The sequence below is a fragment of the Colossoma macropomum genome, unplaced genomic scaffold (genome assembly GCF_904425465.1).
Source record: "Colossoma macropomum unplaced genomic scaffold, Colossoma_macropomum, whole genome shotgun sequence".
Classification (NCBI taxonomy): Eukaryota; Metazoa; Chordata; class Actinopteri; order Characiformes; family Serrasalmidae; genus Colossoma; species Colossoma macropomum.
The window spans coordinates 52,647,270-52,668,423 of record NW_023494789.1 but is presented as its reverse complement, the minus strand read 5'-3'; the positions used below and the strand labels follow the sequence as shown (position 1 = coordinate 52,668,423).

Sequence of the window (21,154 nt, the reverse complement as noted above, 5' to 3'; positions counted from 1 at the left end):
ATTTAGTTGAGTTTTTTGAGCTGAGTGTTTATAAATGTATAAAATGACTCTAATATGATGCTTCACTGTAATAAAAGTGTAGATCAGAGCTGCAGGAGATTCTACACAGTAACATCCAGAACTCATCATATTTCAGGAGTGGAGATCAAATCTCAGACAGAGAACTTCTGGAGTTCTGTTCCAAAAAAGTATGTACATCCGTTTTGGATATGAGGAGTTTTTGAAGAGAATCCTAGAATAGTATGATGGAAAACATTTTATTTTATTTAATAAAGATGATATTAATCACAATATAGCACTGATGATTCTTGTATGTGTAAAGCTCACTCACAACAACTTACACCATGAAAAATAATGTGTTATATGGGTCTATAATGTGTTTTGGAACATGAAATTACTGCAAATAAACAATTACAGTTTCTTGGTTATCAGTTCATCACTTCTTGGTGTTCTCAAAACCCTCAAATATTGGATTAATATTTTTTTCAAATAAATTTTGAAGTCTAGCCTGCAGTATTTTAATCCCCACTGAATGTATTATTAAATTCTATTAAATAACAGTGATTATTACTGTTGTTTTAGTGATTGTTTAGTGATTTAGTGTGCAGCAGTGTGAGGCTGTGCGGAGCTGCAGTTCAGACTGTTCTCTTACTGAAGTTACTGAATGTGCAGAATGTAGAAAATATTTGATTGAAAAGCTGTTTGAGTTCAGATTAAATGAAGGTTCCAGGAATTGTGGAGAACAGTGTACATTAATAAAGCTCTGTGATTGGTTCTCAGCATTTAGAGAACGTCTCATTCTGCCTGGGTTTGGTTTTGATGTTCTAAATCAGAGGGAGTTTGAAGCTCAGCTGCTCAAAGTAGAGCTTTACATTCATCTGTGCGTTTGATCAGGTCCAGCAGAACCTTTACCCAGAAGCTTCCCGCCTCCAAATACAGAACAAATAGAACTTACACAGCATCTTAATTACAACTCTTTAAAATTAGTTTTATCATAAACTCCCCTATTAATGAAACGTCATCAAATAACAGTTTAAACCCAGCGCTGAACCGTGACTATCAGAGCACTCTTAAAAACATGGTTCTTCAAAGGTTCTTTAGCAAAGACACTGATTCTACACAGAGCTATGAACACTCAAACAGCCATTTGCATGCTTAAATGGTTCTCTGCATGGTAAAATGGTTCTTCAGACTGATGGAGAATGTGTTATGGTTCTGTATAGAACCTTTTTGAAAATGGTTCTATATAGTGCCAAAAATGTGCCAACTGTGTTAAGAGTAGCTACTAAGAAACACTCTTAAAAAAGATGGTTCTTCAAGGGTCCTTTAAAGATAAAAGTAATGACCCTTTTTGGTGCCACACAGAACCATATAAAACACATTGTCCATCAATATGAAGGACCATTTCACCCTTCAGAGAACCAAATAGTTCTTTGAGTGTTCAAGGTTCTTTTTAAAACTATTGCCTTTACACTGTTATTAATGAAGGTTCTGTTCAGGTACATTTTTCGTTCATCGAGGTACAAACAGTGTAAATGTTCCTCAAAGCTCCAACAGTGGTTTTAAGGTCTGATTGTGAACCTTAAATAAGTGTTTCCAGGTGAAAAGTTCGTATTTGTACCTTTTCATAACCGAATGTTTTAAACAGAACAGTAAAATAAAAGCCTGGAGACGAGACGGGGTGTGTGGAGTCAGTACAGCTTAGAACGTATCATTTCAGTGGATTATGGTTCAGTTATGTTCCCTGACTAAAGGTACTGAGATGGAGCCTTGAGGGTCCCACCCCAGTGACAAGAGGGGGGGGGCTGCCCCAGAGAGAGTTTGGTACCTTTATTTCTGAGAGTGAACTGAAGAACCCTTGACGAACCATGTATTTTTTTAAATGTAGGGCTGCAGTTCAGGTCATAAATATTAAAGCTCTATCAAGAAATGTGTAAACAAACACCTTTATAATAGCGCTAACTTCTGCTAGCTGTGGGATTTCTAATGGTCTGCTATTGCTAAGCTATCTAGCTATCCATGCCTGTAATTCACATGAACGTTTTGTGTGTTTTAGATTAGACATTATCATATATCTGAGCTTGTATGTATCAGTGACTCTTTCAGTAAAGAATCCACAGAGCTATCGGTGCTGTTTAACATTCCTAACAACTAACCCGGAACACTGCTACAGCTCGTATTCACAGTCAGTGACATATCTAGAACTTCCAGAAGGACTAGAGTGACAGTTCTTACCACTCATTGTAAATCTAAGTGTGATTGGTTGGTTCTTTTATCACTTCCACAAGTTTGTTGGTAGTTAATCTAACATATAAGGCCTTCAATCCAGCTTCTGAAGTCCTAACCAATGGGAGAGCAGCTCAGCTGGGTCTACCTAGATACCACAGAGAGAACCATCTGGGCATTTCAGGATTTTAACTCTTTTGTTTCAAACCAAAACTTAATGAATCTGAACATTACTACAGCTTTAGATCACAGAGATCACTGGGTTTTCTCTGAAGTCCTAAAACACCCTGAATGTTCCTCACTGTGAAAAACCTGCTTGTCTTTTTGATTTGTGTTCTTTGTTCTCGTCCATTTTCACTGCCAGGAGGAGAAGTTTGGGCACCGATGGCCTAAATTATCCACAGCTGCATAAACAGCAGATATTATATCGTCACTGTTGGGACAAAACCTTGTATATTTTGACATAATTTGAAATCGCCAGTTAAGATTTCGTGAAGAATGAACCAACAGAAATGCTCCAACATTACCTGGAAAATATTTCTCTATTAAAGTTAAAAAAGTGAAGAACATTTATTCCTTAACTGTAAAATTACCCTTTCAGAGTGAGGTTTAGTTCTGACAGTGATGATGTATATATAGTGTTCAGTAGAGCTGGTTGTTTATGTTTTATGTGTTCTGGTTGTTCGTCTGTTAGTTAATCTTCTCCATATTAATGCATAAATAAGTGGTTTTATTTCAAAGCAAATCAAGAATCTTCTTTTACATACACACATACAGGAGGGAGCTTCACACACCAGACATATCAGTGTGTTATGATTAATACCTTCTTTATCTGAGTAATAAATGTTTCCCGTCACACAGCAGCTGTTCTTCCATTCAGAAACTCCAACATTGTTACAGATACTCAGCAGTTCTGAGCTCCTCAGCTCATTGGTGCACTTCCACAAATCGGCCCTTGTTCTGAACACAGTGAATCACTGTCTGTGGATGTAAGTGAGTGACCTGATTTATGTTCTAAAGGGAACTACAGTGGAACACTGAGAATCTGAAGCTCTCTGGAGAACATCTAACACACGTCAGCAGAGCAGCAGCAGGTAAGAGAACAACCTCACACTCTGTCAGCACACGAACACACGGCCGGCGGGGCAATAGACAACTCGGCTCTCGGACCTCCTGTAAAAGTGTGTTGGTGGTGATGATGTTAAAGCTGGACGGGGTTTCAGATCTTTATGAATCATCAGATAAACGTAATGAGTCTTCAGTGTAAATGTAGATAGTAAAACTGCATCACTGCACACCACAGCCAAAACACCCACACAGCGATATTACTCCAATATTTACATCTCAATATCTGATGTATGTTTTGCAGTGTGTGTAAATACAGTAATTTGCATATTATTGTTTTTATTGTTGACTTTTTTACATAGTAAAAACCAATATTGTGTGAATATTTATGTGCATTAGAAGTTAATAATGCTCTTTTTCTCCTCCTAAACAGCTACAGGTCGAGGTTTTGTTCAGGCGTTGATGATATAGAGCTTCAGCTGAACATGATGAGCATATTTATACCTTAAAATTAACAACTGACCTTCACCAAATAGTGCAGTATCGTGAATGTGTCACGCATAGATATGATTCTCAACTTAAAAATTCTATCAGCATTCAAAAAACACTCATTCGATATGTTATAATAGGATCACTTTGTTTGATCAGCACATTTTATAGTTCATTTAGAAGTCTCATTATTCGCTCAGTAAAGACAAAAACAAACAGTTCTAAATAGATTATTTACTGTGCGTCAACTTGTATTATTAAAAATCACTAATAATTGCATTATTAGCTGTAATAATACACAAAAACACTTTGTTAAAACACTGTTAAGCAAATTATTGAGTATGCTTTATCAAAATAATTTTCTACATTTACATATTTATTTTAGTGTTTAATTATCAGCATTTGATTCACACTGGTTTTCAGTATTCAGTGTTATGTTACAGCAGTATTGTGGTTTATTACTGAACTAATAAGAGTTTAATAATCACTAATCCTGCAGGATGTGTTCCATATTCTAAAGTGCAGTTTTAGTCATTGATCTTTTGAAACACATACTGACATATTAGTGAAGCACCTTCTTGGCAACCAAAATGCTAAATAAATAGGCTTTAAATTTGTGATTAAACTGGTAAATTTACAAATTGGCTTACTGAACACTTCTTTATATCTAATTAGTGATAACTAAAGTATTAGTTACTAATACTAACCAAAGTTTTGGTGACTTGTTAAACTTATATTAACCCTACAGAAATCAGTTGATTCCACCTAGAACATATAAGAACTAAATGCCCATTTTACATTTATAAGATGTGAATTTATCTGATAATTCATACTCAGTAATTTGACAAATGTTTATTGAGCATTATTAATAATGATTTGTATTAGTGATTTTCTAATAACATATGACCAATTATGTACTAATGCAGTTTATAGTCAAGAAACCTTCACTCACAGTGGAAACATCATTTATAAGTGCTGAATTTGTGCTTTACTGACCAAAGAATAAAACATTAATTAATTCCCAAAATGTGTTCCTTAAAATAAAGTGTTACAGTCATAATATACGATAACAAATTAGCTTAATTCATATATAATTATAACATATATATAATAAAATCTAGGCTGTGTCCAAGACCACATTAAATTCCATGGCTAAGATCGGATCAGACTTACCTATCTGAGTAAACAGTCCTCAGTCCTCAGGTTGGTGAGTTAATCAGACCCACAGTCTAATAATGTGTTTTTCACTCAAACTCAGACAACTGCGCTCCGAGCCCCTCGTCCTGCGGCGCATTCGCTCAGTTCAGAGGAAACATGAGGAGATTTGGAGAAGGAGCAGTTCAGAAGAGCTACAGCTGGACTGTTACAGCGTCCACCACGCTAACTTGGACGTCTGAGGTCAGAACTCTGAGAGCGTTTACCTGGTCAGTGTAGAGGAACATCTCTGCACTGTCATCTCTGAACAGAGATGCTTCAGACAGCAGAGAGCCCTCAGGAACCCCCCATCTGAGGAGCCCCCCATCTGAGAACCAGGAATCTCTCTGTACTTTTAAACAGATTAATGGCACCAAAGGGTCAATGAGGAGTCATTATGAGGGTCTCACCTGGAGGGGGGATATGTGTCTTATGGGGGGGGGAGGGTATTGTAGCTTAAATTCTAGGAAATTGGCTGTGTCAAATAAATAAATAAATAAATAAATACATAACAGCAGGGCAGAGCGGCGCACAGCTTACTTTACTTCTTGCTAAAGGAGTGAAAAAGTGAATAAATATAATATTGTAATACAGCCTGTTAATCTCTGCTTTTAGCCTTCATATTATAAACAAAAGGTTAAACATAGCGACGCAGTTCACACATCAGATCACTCAGAGGAACCTGAACCTGCCATCACTAGCCAGAGTGAGAGAAACCAGCTCTAACATCCCACAAGGGGTAATAAAGGGGTTAAAAACAGCGACACAGTTCACACATCAGAGCACTCACGATAGTAAACATGCAGATCAATCTGAGATTAAAAATAAAGCCAGTCTTGCTGAGTTTCAGAGTTTCAGCACTCAGCATTAAATCCAAGAGGACAGATAATCAATAAAAAACATGGCCACCTTATGCTAATCATTTATTTTTACTCAGTAATAACAGTTAAATCATCTATAATTTTAATATAATCTTATTATATTCATAATTATACTAATTTCAGCTCACAGACACTCCAGACTAACAATTTCTTACAAGGTATCTGAGGTGACACTTGTTTTTAAGACGTGCATTTTTTGTCAAAAATTAGCCAAATTCATAAAGATATCAAAATTCAGTTGACAATAATAATAAAATAATAATAATAATAATAATAATAATACATTTTATTTATATAACACTTTAGAGCTTTAAAAACCAGCAGCAGAGCTTTAAACTCTCTCTAACAGACCCAGGCGGTCAGTGCAGTGTGTAACGGGGTGATATGAGCTCTCTGTGTTGGTGCTGTGAGGATCCGTGCTGCTGCGTTCTGTACGGGTTCTAGAGGATGGACTGTTTTCTCCAATAAGAAGATCATTACAGTGATCAACTCTGCTGAACAAACACAGCTACAGGTTTCTCTGCGTCGCTCTGAGAGAGAAACGACTGGACTTTAGTGATTTTAACATGATAAAAAGCTGCTTTAGTGACTGTTTACATGCAGATTAAACAGAGCCCAGAGTCTCAGATCACACCCAGGCTTCCACTGCAGGTTTGGGATATGTTAGTATGCACATGTCAGATGATGAATAACTGAGCAGCCCAGGGTCTCCTGAAAATAACAACATACTGCATGTGTGACTGTCTCATATAAATGCTTTATTACTGTAATTGTTTAAAAAATGTAAAAATAAGCTCGACTTCATATGCGTGTCTAGTGCAGCTGGTGGGGGTTGCAACTCCGATCTGCTCTGTTAGAAGGACGACTTAAAAACTGCTTCAGAAAAGAAAGAAATACAGCTGTAAGAAAACGAGGCTAAACGTTCTGCAGTGCATTATGGTCAATATGCAAAACATTACAGTGGTTTTACTTCAAAAACACTAAAATTTTAGAACATTTCCAGTTTAATTAGTGTAACACGCTCAGTACTGAGTCCATGCTGAGATTCTGCTCTCTTGTGAAATGCTGTTAATGTGTGAGGAGGTTGTTTGAAGCCTATTGCTGTGCAGGACGCTGGACTGAAGCAGCCAGAAAGCAGAGAGCTGAGTCCGGCTGGCACGCTGGACACAGCTGTATCCTCAGCCATGTAAACCGCAGTGGAGCGGCGTGTGCACCGCAGGCGTTTACGAAGTGAGGGAACGTCACCTGAGCCGGCCGAGTGCTAGAACCAAAAAGAGAACTGCAGAAACACTTATGTGGAACAAATGAAACACGGCTGAAAGTAACATCAAATAAAAACGCACAACAGAAATGAGTGAGTGTGGAACAAACCAGGGGACTGAACTTTATTAGATAATTCATATCTGGAGTGAAGTTCAACCTGGAGACATACAGGAGCAGCACATATATACTCTACGATCTATTATCTATAAAGACTGTATAGTGTAGCACTGGAACTGGTCTGGTTTCATCAAAAGGACCACTCAACCAAATTAGTTCAAACCGCACAGCTACAGTTAAAACTATTAAAATACAGTGAAGTATTCAGATCTTAGATATTTACAGGGATTCTGTTCTGATCTATTTAAACCCAAAGCATTAACCCTCTGTGGTCTGAGGGCATTTTCTCCAATTTGTGTGTCTTCTTAAATTCTACTTTAAAGTCTCTCTCTCTCTCTCCCTCTCTCTCTCTCTCTCTCTCTCTCTCTCTCTGTCTCTCTCTCTCCCTCTCTCTCTCTCTCTCTCTCCCTCTCTCTCTCTCTCTGTCTCTCTGTCTCTCTCACCTCTCTGAGACGGAAGAACCAAACAGCAACTGGCAATCCATGTATCAATACCTACAACGCTCTCTTCTGTCACATTAAAGGATCATTTGATCATATTTAAAATGAAGATACTGGAACACAAATTCATTTCTAAAGGTATCAGACAGTGAAGAGCATCAGACAGGATTCTGGATATTTTTGTACAGATTTGATAAACACATTTACATACATTTATTTTTGTCTGCGTGTAATATTTCCCCATACATTTCAAAATAAATGTAAAGTATATTTGGTTAATATGGCAAAATATTCTGAAATATATTTCAGTGTTTGGAATGTATTTCAGCATCGACTGCAGTGAGTTTGAAATGTATTAACATGTATGTCCATGTATTTTTTCAATATGGGTACATTTATAAAAAAGATGGTTGGGGTGATGCAGGCCGTGTCCGGAGCAAGACCACTGGAACTAAATGGGGCACATTTCAAAAATACTGTCAGATTAAAAATGTTTCTCCCACTCTTTGTTGTATTTGTCCAGGCAATGTTGATGAACTACACTGTAAAAATAGCAGTAATTTTTTTAGGTTAATCTGATGAGGCTTTTTTTACAGTGCAGCTAAAGAAACTCTACTGTTGTCGGACGATCAATGGGGCAATTCTGATTTGTCTTGATTTGTGTGGGGAAGCTGAGGAGGGAATGGGGTCATGGACGGATCGTGTAACAGAACAAACTAGCAGTCTGTCTTTTGTAGACAGGTACAGTGAACAGAGACAGGCCTAAAACAACCTGCAAATATTTGTAAGTGACTTTACAGAAATTTAAACTCAAAGTCACTTATAATGGGCGGACTTGGCAAATGTGCAATTTACGTGACATCACATCACTCATTATTTCTAGATACTAAGTTATTGTTTTGAGATATTAAGTTATTATTTTGAGATACCAAGTCATCAGATATTAAGATACTAAGAAGCTAAATATAAATGTAAACTTATACATAATTATAAATATACATAAATATAAGTAATTCAAGACACTTTCTTATTATTTACATTTTTATATATTTAGATTTATTCATATTTAAAAAAAAAATCTCTTAAAATGATGAGAGAGTTTTTTCAAAATAATAAAAATGTTTCCCAATAAAGAGAATGCTTTACAAAATAATGAATTAGTGTCTCAAAATAACAAGAAAGCATCTCAACACAATGACTTGGCATCTCAAAATAATGAAATATTAAGTCATCTCCAAATTATGACTTTGCATGTCAAAATAAAGGCGTCTCGGCTTTATATGATGATAATAAATGGCTAATAAATGATGGCAGTTCACTAAATAATGAAAATAAAAATAAAAAGTGCTGGATGTGTTTTATTTTGAGTGGCGGGAATGGGCTTCCATACTATCTTCATGTTTATTCAAATCGAAAAAATGCTAACACTATACACTACAACTACCATGATGCAGTGCGGCGGATGAACCACGCGCGCCCCAGCCCAGCGCTCAGTGAGCCATATTACGGCGGAAGGTGGACGGCGGCAGAAAAGCGAGTAGAACAGTTATAATTTCCTCTTCATATCGCGAATAAACCGCTCTGAAATCATGTCGGGAGACGAGGTACGTAAACAGACGCCTGTTATTCGTTTAAATTTCCGCAGATGATTTTCATTTAGTCTAAAAATGTGGTGCGGCCTAGTTGGAATCTCACGTGCAGCAGCAGTAACGTTACCGCACGGACGAATTTCCCGTTCCACCTTAAATGGAGCCGCAGTTACGTTATAGAGCCTGAGGCGCCATAATGTAACTGCTGTACCATTTAAGGTGGAACGGGAAATTTGTCCGAACCTCAGCTCGCTAAGCTAATTATGGACCAGCTTTCCTCTTCTGCTTCTAAATTAAGTGTTTATTGATTAGAAATAATCAGATTTTCCCCACAGCGATGCAGTTTTACACCCTTTTCTTCACAAACATTGCGTTTTCTATTCGGCTAGCTAACGCAAAGCTAACATTAGTTTAGCCAATGACTTGCACATAGTCTTCTCTTTGTGTGATTATTGTTTTAAAAGCATTTTATATATTTAAATGTGATTTTGTTTTCGTTCTCAGTCGATGCTGAAAGGTAATTGGCCAGCTAGCTAACGATTCTTGGCTTCGGTTAAGCTAACGGTGGCTAGGCCAGTAGCTAGCTAGTGAAAAGATCTACATTTCGCCAAAATCCACACGGTTTGGACTTTTAGATTAACAGCATAAACTAACCCAGACATGAGAAGCGTTAATATAGCGCTGTTATTGATTAAACATTACCTTGCGATGATAGTTTTCCTTGTACCTTCATCTTAAAGACAAAAAATATCTGAAAATACCACAAAACAATTTCTTAATAAATAATGTGCACCACAATATTTAAAATTTCTAACGTTTGATGAGTTGGAACACAAAAATCCCCCAGTAGTGCCACATTTAAACAATACTATTAAAACTGTTAATACGGCAACTCACATCCAGCACTTAATCACATTAAACAGGACTAATTGTGCTGTCTTCGTAATAAAACATGCAGTTTTTAAAGGGGAATTCCACTGAATTCCCCCATAAGTGGGTGTGTTAGTTGTAAACAGTGGTGGTGATAGGAACCAGGAGTCACCATGTCTTCTTAGTTTATATGGAATGTTGATGATGGAAAATCTGAAATACGTTTTCTTTGGGGACTATTTTGCCTCACAGCGCCCTGCATGTATCCCTCCACCATGAATGGAGTTTAAGTTCTCTAAACTATCATAAAACAGTGTCTCAGTCATCAGGCAGTGAATTCATAACCATTTCATGTAGGAACTTTCTGTGAGGGAGCTTTTAGAGGTGGACGTCTGGTTCCTATCACCACCACTGTGAACAGTTCTGACTCAGTAAGTTTATCTAGAACAGAGCGTTTCACACCAAACCACTCTGAATGATTTGACCACTTAATTATGTAGAATTTTGAAATAATAGGTGGAGTTTCCCTTAAAGGCTGGGCAATTTTGCAAAAAATCTTTAACACTTCAGGACAATTTCCCAATAAGTATGCAACACAGTATTCAGCTAGTTTTGTGAAGTTTGATAAATTACAACACAAAACCCCCAGTAGTTCAACATTTAAATAACATTATTAAGACTGCGAATGCGTTTATTGACGTAAAGCATTTAATCTTATTAAACCACATCTTTGTAATACATTTTTTTGAAGTTTTTTTTTAAGTACTGTAGCAAAAATAATTGTCATATTGCCCATCCCTACTTAGTCTTCCTTCAAAAACTTAAAAAAAAAAAATTGTTTTCTGTAAGTGCTTCTCACTCTGGAACGTTGACTTGCTGTTGCGCAGATGATCTTCGATCCCACCATGACCAAGAAGAAGAAGAAGAAGAAGAAGCCCTTCATGCTGGAGGAGGAAGGAGGAGAGGCGGATGATGGAGTGCAGGTCGAGACAAAGGAGCCTGAAGTGGACGGAGCAGAAGAGAAAGAATTGGATGTGGATGAAGATGAGGGAAGAAGGAAAGGTAAGAACATGTTCAGTACATTTAAACTGACACGCTTCCAGGATTTAGAAACTATGACGATTGTGGGCAGCTTATGGAACAAGTGGGCACTGAGTTCTCTAGTGCAACTATTAGTTTATTGTTCTTTTTGTTTCTTTAGCTTATATATTTTTGTTTTTATCATATCTCCATAATTTGGTCTTCTTTCATTAACATTTATCCCATATTTGCCTCAGTGACTTAACCATTAGGCTAAACAGCCAGTTGTTGTGTTTAAAGTGTGTGAGGCTGCAATGGCTGCTGTCAAAGCACATGTGTATTTAAAACTAAACAAAAATGAACAAAAATATGTATTCATTCTTATGGCCTGTATAACAATAAATATGTATTTATTTGTTTGTTTAGCCTTTAGAAAAAGTTGTTGAGGTAGTGCTGATTGTTTCTCTTTCAGTGCAGAAAAAATGTGCTTGCAGTTCTATTCTAAGCAGCTTAATATTATTTCTTATTTTGCTTAATAGCAATAGTGCTTTTGTAATTTTGTTTTGCTGTTTGCTTAAACTAGAAGTTAGTTTTCTGTTTAATCACATCCAGTAGAGGTGCACTATTTTAATAAGAATTTATCACTTCTCATATTGGCATCATGATATCCACCAGCTTTATCGAACATACCATTTTATACCAATATCGTACAGCCTAGAGATGGACCTATCAGTGTTTCTGGGGCTGATGCCGATCAAGGGCGGGGCTGGCATCTTCAGAAGCTCCGCCCCCAAAAGTCATGGGCATGCATTGCCAAAGCAAACAAAAAAAATTTTAGTAAATGTACTGAAAAGACTAAAAGGACTGACACACTGTCGCCTATGAAGTTCTGTGTTTATTTTTCTTTTCAGTCCTGCCAAAACCAAAAGTAGCTAGAGCAGTGTGAGCTAAGCTGAGATTGACAACAGAGCGTATTAATTACAGCTCTGCACTTTCACAGCCAGTTTACAGCGAAACAGGAGCCACATATGAAATAATATACTTCAGGGAAAATGTTTATCGTTTGTGAAATAGATATGATGAGGCTGAAGCTTCCTTCTCGTCAGCTTCCTGTTCAGATTTTCCTGTTCCACCTTAAATGGTGCAGCAGTTACATTCTGGTGCCTCAGATGAAATATGGCCCATATGTTTTATGTCACTGATCAGCTCTCAGGATCCACCAAGTTAGAGATATCGGCCGATCGCATATTTGGGCCGATACTGATACATACCTGATCGATCCTTCCATCTCTATCTTCTAACCAATCGTCTTGCTCGTCTCAGATGCCCTTGCGTTAAAGACAGCAGCCACATGTTAAATTGGGTCCCTTATGGCTCAGTTTGATGGCAGAGGAGCTTGTGTGCGTGTGTGTGTGTGTGCGTGTGTGTGTGTGTGCGTGCGTGAGTGTGTGTGCGTGTGTGTGTGAGTGTGTGTGAGTGTGTGTGTGAGTGTGTGAGAGTGTGAGAGTGTGAGAGTGTGAGTGTGTGAGTGTGTGAGTGTGTGAGTGTGAGTGAGTGTGAGTGTGTGTGTGTGTGTGTGAGTGTGTGTGTGTGAGTGTGTGTGTGCGTGTGTGTGCGTGTGTGTGCGTGTGTGTGCGTGTGTGTGCGTGTGTGTGCGTGTGTGAGTGTGTGTGTGTGAGTGTGTGTGCGTGTGTGTGTGTGTGTGTGTGTGTGTGTGAGCGAATGCTGGACTCGTTCTCACATATATCTATTCCGTTACTCTGTGAAACCGCAGATGATTTGGTGCAGACAGACTGTTCACCAGAAATTAGTAAATAGCAGCAGGAATAGCGGATCTGCCTGTTGTGTTATGTAGTGCAGGCCTGGAAACGATGTGGAACATCAGGTTTGAATATTGTGTTCGCTTATTCTCTCCTTATATAACAGGAAAATACTGTGGTAAATATTTCACATATCAGTCGACCCTAATCATGAGCTGCGCTTGTTATTCTTAACTCGCTTAGTATATTTTGCCGATGTCTGCGACCTTCAGGAACGACAGAGTCCTAATTTCTTACTTTAACTTCAAATTTTCTTCACATGGTCGTGAAGAGCCGTCAGACGACCTGGATGACCTGAACTTCTTCAACCAGAAGAAGAAAAAGAAGAAATCCAAAAAGGAAAAGATCTTTGACAACGAGCTGGATGAAGGGATGAAGGTCAGTAGTTCTCAGTTTTCATTTAGGTTTGTTTTGTCTGTGGCAGAGGTTCTCTGTTTGGTCTTCAGGGTTCTTTTCTAGACGGTTCCACCCAGCTCACAACACATTTGGCTGTGGACTGTCTGATAGACTTGTAGCTCTTTTAATTGCAGAGTTTGCTGAGGGGAACAGCTGATAGCTAGCCAGACGTATCATGGATAGAGGTGGACCTTTTCCTACACACTCAAATATGGTTCTTTAGTAAAGAAAATGGTTCTGGATAGAACCATGAACCCTTCATGAAATTAAATGGTTTTTACCCCAGCTCTAGTTTAGTTTAGTTTATTCTCACTAATTCTGATGTTTATTTTCACTAATGTCAGATGTTTTGGGGGAAATAGAGTCCAAATGCTTTTAAGAAGTGCAAAGGTGCCCCATTTTTCCTGCTATAGAGAGAGAATGAAAAAGTTTCCTTATTTTATGTTAAGCTTAATACGTTCCCTGCTAATAAATGCAGTTGTGTTTTGGAGCTCCGCCGAGCTTCAGCGTGATTTAGCTGCAATGAAAAGTGTGCTATCACCTGAGTATCACCTCGGAGCAGCTAGCCCGACTCAGAGTTTTTAGAGTAAAACGTTCCCTCATCCTCGTCCACAGGCAGGAAACAGGACTGGAGAATGAGCTAATGTGGATACCCAACTACACCCTGCTTCAGCTTTCAGTTTTTCAGGTTTTCCAGCTTTCAGAAGCTGATAGAGCTGCTAAAAGTGATCTAAAACCCAGCAAACGCATCCTTGGCTTGGTGCTAATGTAACAGCTGTTGGCATTATCCTATCAGATAAAATGAAGGCTGCTCATAAAACCGATTCTCATTAAACACTGCAGTAAAATGAGCAGCTGCTGCTCAAGATTAAATGACAAAATTAACCCCAAGCAGTTCACTTAAGGGTGACGTTGTCAGAGTTTAAAATAGCAGACTTTAAAAGAGCTTTCATAGCTCACAGGTTTATCAGCGTCAGTGGTGACGACATTAGGAGCAGATAGTTTGTCAGTGTTTAGTAAGGAATATGAATGAATGAATGAATGAATGAACGTTTAGCCAACTGTGTTTGAACACATTAGACCATTCCACCATTCCATATGTGGAGGTTCTCAGTGTTCATCAGTTTCAAAAGGGAAAAGGTATTTCCCTTTTCTCCAGTACTTAGTTAAATATCTCTCACATCAGTATCAGGATTGGTACGAAATCCTGTTGTATCAGTGTAGCACTGTTAGCGATGTCCACCTGGAGGTAAGTTCTTTGTTGTGATGTAGCACTGATTTGTCCTGTTTACGATTCATCGCTGCGGTTTTAAGTGTTAATGTCTTGCTCTCTGAGTCTTTGTTTCACAGCCTGTTTTGTTGCTTATCCTCCAAAGGAGCTGAAGATTGAGGCGGAACCGTCTGAGACACTAGATGACGATGATTTAATGCTGCCTGCTAAGAAGAAGAAGTCCAAAAAGATTAAGGATTTCCAGGATGATGCAGATGTTCCGAGCAGAGATGACGGTAGGTAGTGGAGACGCACAGCAGCAGCAATAAATATAAGGTTATGGGTTGATATTAATGTGAAGCGGCGCCGCTCTTCAGGTCTGGAGGATGACGACAGTAAGAACCTGGACGACATCACGTTCAGCACACAGACGGGTCCTGCCTGGGCCGGCTCGGAGAGAGACTACACATACGACGAGGTAAACACTTCTGTGATTGTGCGAGCCGGTGCTGACCATCACTAATGTTAAAGGGGCATTGCACCAATTTTCCAGAGTTCCCCCGTAATTCAGTGAGTGAGGTGTAAACAGAGATTCAGAGTGGTTTGGTGTGAAATGGTTCAGATGTCTTTACAGTGGTGGTGATGGGAACCAGGGGTCGCCATGACTACAACACAAATATAGACATTTTATTTACTATCCAGAACCACCAGTGAACCTACACGAGTCTTCTGAGTTTATATGGAATGTTGATGATGGAAAATAGTGGAAAATCTGAAATAATAAGTTTTCTTTGGGGACTATTTTGCCTCACAGCGCCCTGCATGTATCCCTCCACCATGAATGGAGTTTAAGTTCTCTAAACTATCATAAAACAGTGTCTCAGTCATCAGGCAGTGAATTCATAACCATTTCATGTAGGAACTTTCTGTGAGGGAGCTTTTAGAGGGTGGACGTCTGGTTCCTGTCACCACCACTGTGAACAGTTCTGACTCGGTCACTTTCTCCAGAACAGAGCGTTTCACACCAAACCACTCTGAACCGCTCTGTTTACATCTTAACCATGTAATTATGCAAAATATTTGCTTTTATCTTGGTCTTGTAAACCCATATCATCTTGCGTGACTGATCTAGTTGTCTTGCTGCTCCCTTTGATGTGAGTTTTGATGATCGTTTGTTCTCTGATGAAGTGAATGTTTCCCCTGATTAGCCCTGATTGAATATTAAGGAATATTTGAGGGCATGAAAGTCTGTCTGTAGTGTTTGTCTGTTCAGTGTGATGGTCTGAAGCCCTTTCTGTTCCACAGCTTCTGAGCAGAGTCTTCAACATCATGCGGGAAAAGAATCCAGACATGGTTGCTGGTGAGAAAAGGAAGTTTGTGATGAAGCCCCCTCAGGTCGTGAGAGTCGGCACTAAAAAGACCTCGTTTGTTAATTTCACAGACATCTGCAAATTGTAAGTAAACCTATGAACACCACACCACAGTGCAAATCGATTTTGATTTGTTTTTATGTAGACTGTTGGAAATATTTTTCCTAGGGATGCACTAATGTGGGAAATATGGGCATTTATAACATTTCATAACATTTATTTCTACTCATTTTACAAATAAAAAACAGATTTTTCAGTGCAGTAACTCAGCGTCACTGAACATTCAGCTCTTCTGGAGCTTAATAAACACATTATGGGAAATATCAGCCAAATATGATCTGATATTTCTTTTAGAGCAAATATCTGCTGCTATGACTCATTATGCATCACCATGAAACACAAAATGGTCACTAATGAAAGGTTTGTTAGGTTTGCTTTTCTTTTTATAATTAACCTCAACATTTTAAAATGCAACGTAGCTGATTTGACCTATTGACCTATTCGTGCTCCACCATCCAACACATTGCATTTCGGTTGTGTTTATTTTTGTGTTTTTTTTTTGTGTGGGTAATTTTTAAACATTTTTTTGGTGGAAAAAAGTGATAATCTTCACTTTTTTTCCAGTCTGCCTGGGTTCTATTGACACATCTTTTAAAATCCTGATGGATTCTGAAAACGGACGTTAAAGGCGTGATGCTCGCCGTCTTTAACAGAATTCATTTTGTGCTCAGACCAGACATTAAGGCAAAAAAGAGGCACACATAGCGAACTTCAGCCACAAAAACGCTCAGACTCCCAGATCTACGTTGTTATAATAAGATACAAGCAAAGCTAAACTGGACCGGACCTGTTCAGGCCTTTATGCACAGACGGGAAGTGAATGAGGCTGAAATGCAGAGCTGGAGGAATATTTTTCCTACCTACTGCCTGCAGAGGTGAAACTGTACAGAGAGAGATTTTTCACTCTGAGCTTATCAGGCAGCTCAGAGCGCTCGTCTCTCTACACCTTCTCTCTTCTGAGCTAACGCTAAATCTGCCCAGAGACCATAGAATATCAGCCCCAGTGCCTCCATTTGCAGATTTGACCCACTGTGAAGGCCTCAGTGAGTTTCCTAAAGGCAGTGAACAAAATGCTGAAAGAACCGGAAGTGTTAGTGTGGCTGGTTTGTGGCCACAGCAGACCCTTGTATTTGGCGATGACTGTTAATAGTGTGGAAAACTGAATAAAAAGCTTCCTACATCACTGAATACGCAGCAGCCTTTATTAAACTTTAACACACTCAGGAAGCTCAGCATGCAGTCGTTTATCAGTGGTCCTCTGGCTGCAAGGAGAACCCACATGTTCTCAAGGCTGCTGGATTAAACAGCTGGCTGCATAAAAGCTGCAGGTCAAACTGAGCTTTGACAACTAGAACTTTTTTTTTGGGAAGAGTTTTTTATTTTATTTTTTTTTATTTTTTTTTGGCGAGATGAGCTGCGCGATATGGACATAAAATGCAACGTTAAGTAAAGCTGTCGGATATTGCGTTGATATGAGAAACAATAAATTACTGTTTAAAATAATGTGTCGCAGCCTGGGTGTAACAGGTGCAGACAGGCTAAATACAAAATTACAAAAGCACCATTCATTATTCTGAATAGCAGCTACTGCAAGCACATTTTGTGCACTGAAGGGCTGAGAACAGTCAGCATTACCGCATCAGCTTTTTCTATAAAGACTACAAAATCAAATAAATATTTATTAATATTTTACATAGACACACAAGAACAAATACATATTCTTTTTCCTTTTTTAAAATTATTATTATTATTATTATTATTATTATTATTATTATTGTGGCATCAGACATACTGGGTTTTATTGGGTTTAAAAATAAACTTTAATGTCCGTAGTTAAGTGTAGTTTACTGTTTTGTAGTTTACAGTTTCCATTAAATTGAAGTAATGGAGAAACGGTTAAATTACTAGCAGAATTCCCAGCGCAGAGAAGCTGTCATTAGATTTGTGACGGTTTTTACTGGTAATGTAATGAAGTCTCTCTGGCGCTGTGTGTTTTAGGTCATTAGATCTGTTCTGCCTTCACAGCTTTAACGATGTGTTAATCACAGAAACTCCAAACATGCTAACGATAAAAACCTAAAGCCCTGGATTCACTACACGACTTTTAAAGTCTTAACAGATTATGACAGACTGGGCGTCTCTCACTGTCTGACTGGTTTCTGCTCATTTTTTGGGTGACTGAATTATTGGGGATCCACACTAAACGACTTGCCAACTGTTGCTGAACCAAACGGACCTCAGTGAACTCGGTGAACTCTCTAAATTTGGGCGAACTCTCGCGTTTTCCTGTTACTAGGAGACGCAAATAAACAAACGTGGAGCTGCTGCTGCTGTTTTCTCTGCTGTTTGCACTGAAACAGTAAAGAAGCAGCAGGTAAACATGTTTAACTGAGGATCACTGATTAAAGATGTGATCAGCTGGTATTTTTAGAGTTTTAAATGTACAAAAACTCAATTGTTCCTTAAACTCAGCTCATTAAAAAGCTTCGCTCCACACATGAGAGACTTTTCACTGTTTTTCTTTTACCAGTTTACACTAGATTTCACTCTGAGTCGGGTCGAAACGATCAAACGTTTGATAAACTAGGACTGGTCTGAAACGCCATAGGGAGGCAGTAAATCTGAGTCTGCGCTGCCACACACGACTCGACTCTCTCTGACTGTCGACTCAGACTGACCCAAAAATCTGCAGACTAGAGCCGACCAGCTCAGACTGAGAATCAGGGCTCAATCGGGGTAAAAGTTGTGTAGTGGAACCCCAGCTTAAGGATCTGTCATCACTCCAGAGCTTCAACACCCCCCCCTAAACTGAACACCCTCACAGATCTGCGCTGATTGGAGGACCATGATGATGATCAGCTGTATTGTTGACTGATCTGTTTAAAATGCAGTGTGTTTAATAGAGCTGTTTACATTCTGAGATGGGAGGGAAGTTTGTTTTATTTTTTTATTTATTACAACCTTCATACTTTTTTCCTGGTACTCTTTATGTATCAAAAACTGCTGTTTTATTAATATTAATCTCCTGCTCTTTAGGTTGCATCGACAGCCCAAACATCTCTTGGCGTTCTTGCTGGCTGAGTTGGGTACCAGGTGAGATTAAACCTGCTTTAAGATCACAGCATCGTTCAGCATTATAATCATTATTAATATTCCTCTCAACGTTAAAACATGAACATTCTCTCTTTTCAGTGGTTCCATAGATGGAAATAACCAGCTTGTTATCAAAGGAAGGTTCCAGCAGAAACAGATAGAGAACGTCTTACGAAGATATATAAGTGAGTGGTTTTAAACTGTGTTTTGCTCAGGTGGTTTCAGTGTGTGAGCACACAGCTGCACTCGTACACCAAAATCTAAAGTTCACCGCCAGCGGATAATCAGTGCTCGTCACAGATGTTTTTATTATTTATTTATTTAGTATTTTATTTCTTTTTTTACATAATTTAATTTACATATCAGCCTTAAAGCCACAGTAACAAAAGCGGCCTATTTAATTTTGAGGGATAAAGAGTTTTTAAATGGTTGTGTAAAAACTGAATTATGACTTTTTGGTCATGTAACACTGCAGTGTTTAAGACTGTGAGATGCTCATAGTGTTCTCCGTTCTTCTCTCCTCCAGAGGAGTATGTGACGTGCCACACGTGTCGTTCTCCTGAGACCATCCTGCAGAAGGACACACGTCTTTACTTCCTGCAGTGCGAGACGTGTCATTCCCGCTGCTCTGTCGCCAGCATCAAAACAGGCTTCCAGGCCGTCACCGGCAAAAGAGCGCAGCTGCGTGCCAAAGCCAACTAACACCCACCCAGACCGCTCCGTACGGCGCTCCACGGCCAGACTCCACAAACCTACGCCTTTACTGCTCCTGCTCAGAGTCTGCGTTTCATTCAGGAAGTGTTCTAGAGCCGTGAGGCTGTTCTTTTCTTCTTCATAGAAAGCTCAAGCTCCACCTGCTGCAGCTCCAGCTACCTTTAGCGTGAGGATTTGCGTGCTTAGAGTTGTGGAGTCTGGCCTTGAAGCTCTGGATTTACTGCTCTGTGAGATGTGGCGCAGGATCCCACGGCCTGGACATTTTTATGAACTGTTGGTGAATTTGTTACTGCTGCCTTGCCTACACAGGAAAAATTAAAATCAATAAAATGCATACCAGATGGCTGAACACGTGCTGCGTAGGTTCTCTAATGGAAATTAACACTGAAACCTTTCTCAGTCCGTTAGCGGAGTCACTCAGAACCACCTTTTACATCGATTTGTTGTTTTTAATAACCACTGATGATGGTTATAAAAATGTCAGACTGATAAAGCTCTACAAATCTAATCGTGAAAGACAGACTCCTTATATCAGTAATTTTAATTAACTTCTATAGTTGTGACACAAGCAAAAGTGTCATTGTAGTAAAATATTCTAATCTATTAAAGTGAATCTGCATACAGACCGTAGTACAGTAATTGATAACCTGATAGTGCTGTTTGCTACAAAGCTGTGTTCTGTATAATCAGAGTTCATATTTTTGGTCACTTTACTGAAGGGCAGCGTTCATAAACATACACAACACATGAATAAAGCTACATAGACATATATAAAGGCTTCAGTTGCCATAACACTGAAGTGAAATGACATTAAATTGATCAAAAGCAGCCTTTATGTCAGCTGACACTAGGAATAAGTCCTTGTGTTAGTTTTTGTGATTTTGTACATGTTGTAGCTTTTATGGTTACACCAGCTGTAAAAATGGGATAAAATCTGTTAAAAGTTGTTAAATTGATGAATAAATCCAGGCCTGTACACTGTGCTGTACTCACCGATAATTTTACTCCGTGTCTAAACAAAATAAAGTCATGATCATTCAAGTCCATTAAAATAAGCGTATAGGAGTAAACGTGTTGCTCTGATTGGTCCCGGTCTGCTGATACGAGCCCACAGATCTGAGTACACTTGAACTCTTTGCACGATTAAATAGTTCTTTGCATGGTGAAGAGGCTCTTTAGGTTGATGGAGAATGTGCTGTGTGGTTCTGTATAGCACCAAAAAAGGGTTCTTGTGTTGTTATGAGGTCAAACTTGTTACAATAGAATCTATTTTCAAAAAGGCTCTATATAGAACTGTATACAACACATCCATCAATCTGAACAACCATTTAAGCATG

General features: G+C 38.8%; 1 protein-coding gene across 1 annotated transcript; it reads left to right on the top strand.

Annotated features, from left to right (window-relative positions):
• The first annotated feature begins 9,099 nt into the window (after positions 1 to 9,099).
• eif2s2 (eukaryotic translation initiation factor 2, subunit 2 beta) lies at positions 9,100 to 20,795 on the top strand. Its single transcript, XM_036571619.1, has 9 exons — positions 9,100 to 9,279; positions 11,022 to 11,196; positions 13,246 to 13,352; positions 14,747 to 14,876; positions 14,958 to 15,058; positions 15,886 to 16,034; positions 19,047 to 19,103; positions 19,203 to 19,288; positions 19,630 to 20,795. Exons 1-9 carry the CDS (start codon positions 9,265 to 9,267, stop codon positions 19,803 to 19,805), a joined length of 996 nt encoding a protein of 331 aa, XP_036427512.1. The 5' UTR covers positions 9,100 to 9,264; the 3' UTR covers positions 19,806 to 20,795.
• Positions 20,796 to 21,154: the final 359 nt, after the last annotated feature.

Bases quoted from the DNA above. Each gene is read 5' to 3' on its own strand.
- eif2s2 (XM_036571619.1), top strand. The intron at 11,197-13,245 runs GTAAGAACATGT...ATGGTCGTGAAG, and splicing joins AGATGAGGGAAGAAGGAAAG to AGCCGTCAGACGACCTGGAT. The intron at 14,877-14,957 runs GTAGGTAGTGGA...GCCGCTCTTCAG, and splicing joins TGTTCCGAGCAGAGATGACG to GTCTGGAGGATGACGACAGT.